Below are 7,124 nucleotides of genomic sequence, written 5' to 3' on the forward strand. Positions count from 1 at the left end.
GTGCCAGGGTGACCATTTGCTACTGCTGCGGCTGTACCAGCTGTGGGCGGCCGGCGGCTGCAGCCGCGAGTTCTGCAGGACTTACGGGCTGGACCTGCGGGGCATGAACTTCGCGCGGGACGTGCGGCGGCAGCTGGAAGGTGGGCGGGCGGGGGCGGGCGCAATGTCACCCGCACCTGGCAGGGCGTGCCGACGCCATAATCTTTGATGCGTGCGTGTAAACGTATGCAGGTGCGCGTGTGCGCACGTGTGCGCGTGTGATGTGTATGTTGTGTGTGTGGTGAAGGCCAAAGATCTTGATAACTGGGGCAGTCAGGCATGGTCTCTTGCTCAGACGGTTCTATTGACATCATTCCAGTAGCTTGCGGAGCCTGGGGCGCTGGTGGTTGAGAAACGGTCGCGCGTGCCCTGTGCTCTGGCTGACCCCTGCAGGCATTGTGGGCCCAGGAGGCCGACTGCTGGACCAGGCCGACGGCGGCGGCGACGGCGCCCGCCGCGAGCAGGCGGGCGCGGGCCCCAACGGGCGCGATTACGCCAAGGGCGGCGGCGAGCGGGACAGGAAGCGGCGGCGCTCGGCTGAGGGCGGCGGCGCGGCGGACGGGTCCGAGCGGCCGCCGCCGCCGTCCCCCGGCTCCCTGAACCGTAGCGGCAGCCTTCGCGGAATCGGCCCCGCCAACGGCGCCGGCCGCGGCGGCGGCGGCGGCAGTGGCGCCTCCGCGGCCCCGCCGAGCGCGGCGCGGCTGGACGCCCTGCGGCACGCGCTCACAATCGGCTTTGCGAACCGCATCGCGCGGCGCATGCGCATGCACAATGGCTACAAGACCATGAACGCGGCGGGCCAGCTGGCGCAGCTGCACCCGGGTAGCGGCCACCTGAATGCGGACGACGAGGGGCTGCTGCCAGAGTGGGTCTCGAGGGGGGGGCTTTCCGCACACAAGAGGGGGTCTTGGGGGCAGGGAGGGTCATAGCGGGCAGGTCTGACAAAGTCGTCCTTGCTGCGCGCTCGGCGTCAGACAATACGTGACGTTGCGCCGCGCAGGTCGCTGCAGCCCTCCCTGACTCCACCCTATCGCCCCTGGCTTCTCTGCTGTCCAGATCCTGCGTTTGTAGGTCCTCACCCCAAACACTTGCTTGCACACACACATGCATACACACATGCACACACACATGCATACACACATGCATACGCACATGCACACACATATAATCACACTGCTCACTCGGACACCCCTCCTCACGCGGGCCTCCGCCCCGCCTCCCCCACCACCCACCCCCACCAAAAAGGTGGGTGATCTATCACGAGCTGGTGGCCACCTCCAGGCCCTTCCTGCGGCAGGTGAGGCTTATGGGGAGGACAACGGGCAGACCTCTGTGCGGGCGCACATCTGTGCTTTGAAATCCCTTCCCTGGGCCTGCCCTCTCTGCACGCAAACTTAAACATTTCCACACACACACACAGACTTCCACCCACTCGCACACAACTTCCCCCTACACACACACGCGCACACACACACACACACACACACACACACGCATGTATTGGTCGCCAGGTGTGCCCGGTGGAGTACCGCTGGGTGGAGCCGCTGCTGCCAAAGCTGGGCAGCGTGGACGTGAAACGGCTCAGCAAGGGGCGCCTGCTCTCCCAACAAGAGGAGGCCGCTGCCGCCGCCGCAGCCGCCGCAGCTGCAAAGGGCGGCAGCGGCGGCGGCAGCGCGCGGGGCGCGCACGCAGCAGCGGGGGAGGGGGCGAAGGGCCGCGGGGCCGGCGCCGAGGGGGAGGCAGGGGCGCAGCCGGTGAAGCGGAACGATGACAAGGCGGTGGACGCGGCGCGGCAGAGGTACCTGCAGCGGAAGCAGCAGCAGGCGGCGGCGCAGCCCGCGAGGAAGCGGTAGCGTGCGCGTGCGGCCTGCGGGGAGCTGCGCGTCGCGGCGTCGACGATTTGAGGGTGGTTGAGGGGACTCCAGTTTGTTGGCCAGAGCCGCGCCGCGAGGCGCGACGCCGATGGCAGAGATGCCGTGGCATACAGTGATGTTTTTTGTTTAATGCTCGCGCCACCTGATATGAGGGCGGCTGGTTGTTTGCGAAGGAGGGGAGGTGCAATGGGAAGGCAGCAGTGGCGGCCTGCGCAACCCTGTGTCCTACCACTGATGGTTTTGCTGCTGTGATTTAACTGCTGTTGCTGGCTGGGCAGACAGCCGCCACACTGATTTCAGGGGGCTGTGATGCGGTACTACACAGCAGCCCATGTTGGCGCCCTCCTTGCCTCTTTTAACCCTGCAGCCCAGGTTGTGAGGCGACCAGCCAGCTCCATTCATATGTGGACTGGATTGTCTTCAACGTGGGGCACAGTCACACATGGAAAGTGCAGCCCTGCTGCCGACAGCTGCAGCTGAGCTCACTCTACCTCAACATCAGCTGGAAGCTGCAGCCATGTCTGTGCTGCAGGTGCACGGTCACAGTGCAAAGAGCAAGCCAGGCGCAAAGCAGGCACAGGGCGTGTAGCGCATGCAGGAGACACGCGCGGGCGAGCGCAGTGCGAGGCAGCGCCGGGGCTGATGGAACCACCCGGCACGCCTGGGAGCAGGCATGCAGCACCCGTCAGAGGGGAGCCCGCTGGGCGGCGGCGGCGGCGCTGACAGTGCAGGTTGTGGTGTCAGGCAAGGGACCCAGGGCAAACGCAGCGTACTGGTGGATGTTGCTGGTTGGTTTGGGCCCGGTGCAGGGTGCGTCTTTCCACCTGGCATCAAAATAGCCTAGCAGGAGGTCATTCTGTATGCAGCTCTGAAAACATGGAACCTTCATATGGATGAGTGCAGGTGTACAAGGGCAGGCAGATGTACAAATGCTTCCGTCACCAGGTCAAGCGGGAGTCAAACACAGCTGACCATTTCCCACCCAGGTCTGCCGGAGGCGAGCACAATCGCAAGAACAATTAAAAAATGCAGCTCATTATCTGATCATTCCATCAGACAATTTAATTCAAGGTCATTCGCACCACCTGTATGGCTACAATGATGCAAGATCGTTGGCGTTGCTGTTTGTGCTGGCGTGTGGGACCGTGCATGTGTGCTCGGGGTCCTCCCGCACGCCAAAGCATGCAATCAAACAATTACTGCTATCATGCGTCGTCTTGTCGCTCACTGCGGATTGCCTGAATAACCGTCCAAGCTGGTGATCCAGATCGGCTTCTGCGGTTTTTGTGCATGTGTTAATGTGAAAAATCATTTGTATCACACCCCCCATCTTCCTGCTTTGTCGGTGATAGCAGTTGTGTCCTGACAGCACGCTGCCGAATTCAGCTTCAAACTCGAGCAGCGCCCGGGCATCAAGGCAGCAGCAGGGATCGGGGTATCGGCTTGATCACGCGACGTTGCCGATCAAGGGTGTCATGGTGAAGCCAGAGTTCGCGCCTGATAAGATCGCATCCGAGACCCGGGCAGAGGCGAAGATAGAGCCGGTGGAGGATGGTGCGATTACGCCGGAGTGGTGCAAGAAGCTGCAACAGGGGCTGCTCGCCGCCACATGGGCAGGCGCCACCGCGTGCCGCTGCGTGCTGCCGGCAAGGCAGCTGATGCATGTCATCAACCAGGCTGGGGACCTCTTCAAGGTCGAGCCAACACTCTTGGAGGTGCGCTCAAACAACCAAGCACTTGCACATATGTAGGCAGCACATGCCAAGCGTACGTTACGTGGCTCAGGTCGGGCGAGGAACCATTCCCTGCATGCAGCCACGGCACTGGGCATGTCGTGCAATTGCTAGCAGCAGCGCCGTCCGCGCAAGTGCAAGCGGCCGGTCCCATCTGCCGGCGCGGTTGCAGCTCAAGCCCCCAGAGCTCGGCGGCGGCCCCGTGACGGTAGTGGGCGATACGCACGGCCAATTCCATGATGTGTTGCGGCTGTTCGACACTGTCGGCCACCCAAGCTCGGAGCGCATATTCGTTTTCAATGGTGAGCCCCTTATTTCGAGCCCAGGCCCCTGGCCACAATGAAGGAGACGGCGCCTCGCATGCGGCCCCGCCGCACGCGTAGGCGATCAGCCGCCGCGCCGCACGCACGCGGCAGGCGCGCCGCCCGCCGCCCGCGGGGAGCTGCGCCTGCCTGAGACCAGCATCACCGCCACCCGCGGCCCAGGCGACTTTGTGGACCGCGGCGCGTGGGGCGTGGAGACGCTGGCGCTGCTGCTCGCGTGGAAGGTGGCGCTGCCGCGGCACGTGTACCTTCTGAGGGGCAACCACGAGAGCACATACTGCACAAAGTACTACGGGTTCCAGGTGGGACCGTGCTATGGGAGGTGAATGGTTACGCAATTGCGCTAAGGGGGCTGCAGCAGCAGGCGAGATTGATCGCAAGCCAGCACTCATCATGCACAGCAGCTTGGGACTCATTATGTGTGCGCCGCATCTTGATCGACCCTGTGCCGCAGGGCGAGCTGACAGCCAAATATGGGCCGCAGAGTGGAAAACGCGGGGAGGGCGCAGGCGCGGCGGCGGACGAGGAGGCAGGCCAGCAGGAGGCCGCCGCCGGCGAGCAGCAGCAGCAGCAGCGGCTAGAGGGCCAGCATGAAAACGGCCACCACGAGCAGCAGGCTGGGACAAAGGAACAGCACCCGGAGGCCAACAGGGCGGAGTGCACGCACCACCACAACGGTGATATTTCATTGAAATCGGCAGCTGCGCCGGCGGGGCAGCAGGATGACCCTGCGGAGGGTCGGCAGCAGCAGCAGCAGCAGCAGCAGCAGCAGCAGCAGCAGCAGCAGCACGAGGGTGCCGGGGGCCACCATTTGCGAGCGAAGCGCGCATCTTCCCTCAAGCCCAGCGCGGCGGCGGCAGCTGCTGCTGCGGCCGCGGCCGCGGCGGCGCACCCCGCCAAGCCGCAGGCGCAGGCCAAGAAGGAGCTGCAGGACCTCATAAAGGCGACGCGCCGGCTGTTTGCGCTGCTGCCACTGGCGGCGCTGGTGGGGGACCGCACGCTGGTGCTGCACGGCGGCCTGTTCAGGGCGCCGCCGGCGGCGGGGCTCAGGGGCAAGAAGCGGCGCAGCGCGAAGAGCGGTGAGGGGGCCCTGGGGGCCGCGGGGACGAGCGCACGGTGCTGGCTGCCGCTTGCAGTCGCACGTTACGCACCTCCTGTTGCGGATTGGCGTCAGAGCAAACCGGTCATGTGTGCATTGCATTCCCTCGTGCGCTGGCAGGCCCCCTGCAGGTCGGGTCACTGGACGACCTGCGTGCGGCCAGCAAGGGCGGGCAGGACCCCAACGGTGAGGCGGCACGCAAGTGCGTTGGGCGTAGTAGTGTCTACCAGATGCCGGCAATGAGGCGCCTGCTGTTTGCTTGGTCACCTGGCGCATATGGCTGGTGTGCTTCTGCCTGGTTCTCTGCAAGAGTGAGGTGCACACACTCGAAGGCATGACGCAAACAAAACCACACAGACACCGCATCATGCAAACGGCCGCACGCACCTGCTCGCCTGCTCGCTCGATGGTCGGCCCCCAGGCCTGGGCGCGTCGCTGGTGGCGTGCGACGTGCTGTGGTCGGACCCCGTGATGCAGGAGGGGCTGCGGGAGAACGAGGCCCGGGGCGGCACGGGCTGCATCTTTGGGCCGGACGTGACCGAGGTGTGCAGGCCGGGTGCTGCCTTTGCCATGCAGCCCCTCCTCCACGGCTCGGCCCTGTCCGTGCCGCCTGCGGCGCGTGATTCGTGCGGCGCATGGCCTGGTCTGCTGCCTCTCAATCACTATTTGGAATCACAGAGTGCCTGCAGTCCCTGAAGCACGCCCCTGTGTGCTCAGACAGACTTACATGTGTGCACTAATGCAGGCAAACGCACCATCGCACACGCGTGCACACTGACACACTCACGCGCTCATTCTCCCCCCTCTCTCTCACCCCCCCCCCATGCACACACACTTTCACACACATGCGAGCCATGCATTCTCACACGCACTCACGCACACTCCCCCCTCCTCCGCTCCCCCAGTCTTTCTTGTCGTCCCACGGCCTTAAGCTGATCATCCGCAGCCACGAGGGCCCTGACGCGCGGCTGATGCACACTGAGCTCGGGCCAATGGACCAGGGCTACACGGTCGACCACACGGTGGCAAGTGAGAACCCTGCTCCCCCCCTCACCGCCAACACACATACACACACACACACACATGCACACATGCACAAACATGCACACACATGTGCGCGCGCACAACTTTCCTCCCTCTCGTCCCCGGGGGGAAGGGGGGGACTGTCGGTGGGCAGCTGGATGGGGCCGGCGACCTGTGAGTGGCGGGGGGGCGCATTCGAGTGGCCCCAAGCCGCTCAGACCGGACAGCAGGGGCCGGCCAAAAGAACTCTGCAGCCAGTCTGGCTGTCACCCAGCAGCAACGAGCCCCGCTGCCCAGCCCTCGGTTGTGATCGCGTCATCCATCTCCCCCAAGGTGCCGCCGTGTGTGCAGCCTTTGTCTCTGTTATCATGTTTCACCCCCCATGTCTTACCTCCCTCCCATGTACGTCACCGGCCCAACAGGTGGCCGGCTGGTGACGGTTTTCTCAGCGCCCGACTACCCCCAATTCCAGGCGGTGGGGCGGGACGAGGACCGCACCCGCAACAAGGCAGCGGTGGCCACGCTGGCGGGGCCGGCCTGGGACGACCCGGAGTTCGTGCAGTTTGAGGCTGCGCTGCCGCGGCCAGAGGTGGGCGGCCGTGGGGGCGCGCACGGCTGCGTTGTTCTCAGAGCGGGCGTCGGTTGTTTGGTTTTGCGTGCACCCGATGGCGCTCTTGCCATTTTGTTGCCTGTCCAATCAGACCCCATGTTTCGATATCAAGAACGTAGCAACATCGCAGCTTCACGCCTGCAGCCGCGGTGTGAGGTCATCCTGAACCCTGGAACGCGCGCAAAAAAACTGACGTGCAGGCGGTGCCTTACTACGACTTTGACGCCGTGACCGAGCTGGGGTCATCCTCGGATGAGGAGGAGGGCGACGAGGGCGCCTCAAAGGCGCGCGCCAGCAGCGCCGCCCCCGCAGGCAGCGCGCCCGTGCAAGCGCAGCCGGTGGGGCACGGGCGCGGCTCCAGCTCGCCGCCGCGCAAGCCGGCGGGGGCGGCGGCGGCGGCGGCGGCGGCGGCGGCGGCGGCGG

At 65.0% G+C, this 7,124-nt stretch overlaps 2 protein-coding genes across 2 annotated transcripts; both read left to right on the forward strand.

Annotated features, from left to right (window-relative positions):
• Positions 1 to 103: 103 nt before the first annotated feature.
• On the forward strand, positions 104 to 1,892 carry MNEG_12230 (hypothetical protein; the record flags this gene model as incomplete). Its single annotated transcript, XM_014039297.1, has 4 exons — positions 104 to 140; positions 433 to 904; positions 1,285 to 1,336; positions 1,551 to 1,892. 4 exons carry the CDS (start codon positions 104 to 106, stop codon positions 1,890 to 1,892), a joined length of 903 nt encoding a protein of 300 aa, XP_013894751.1.
• Positions 1,893 to 3,388: 1,496 nt separating this feature from the next.
• On the forward strand, positions 3,389 to 6,867 carry MNEG_12231 (Serine/threonine protein phosphatase 7; the record flags this gene model as incomplete). Its single annotated transcript, XM_014039298.1, has 9 exons — positions 3,389 to 3,628; positions 3,819 to 3,948; positions 4,030 to 4,271; positions 4,424 to 5,048; positions 5,189 to 5,254; positions 5,490 to 5,611; positions 5,974 to 6,097; positions 6,514 to 6,680; positions 6,793 to 6,867. The coding sequence occupies 9 exons, from the start codon at positions 3,389 to 3,391 to the stop codon at positions 6,865 to 6,867; spliced, it is 1,791 nt and encodes a 596-aa protein (XP_013894752.1).
• Positions 6,868 to 7,124: the final 257 nt, after the last annotated feature.

The sequence above is a fragment of the Monoraphidium neglectum genome (assembly GCF_000611645.1).
Source record: "Monoraphidium neglectum strain SAG 48.87 unplaced genomic scaffold scaffold03134, whole genome shotgun sequence".
Taxonomy (NCBI): Eukaryota; Viridiplantae; Chlorophyta; class Chlorophyceae; order Sphaeropleales; family Selenastraceae; genus Monoraphidium; species Monoraphidium neglectum.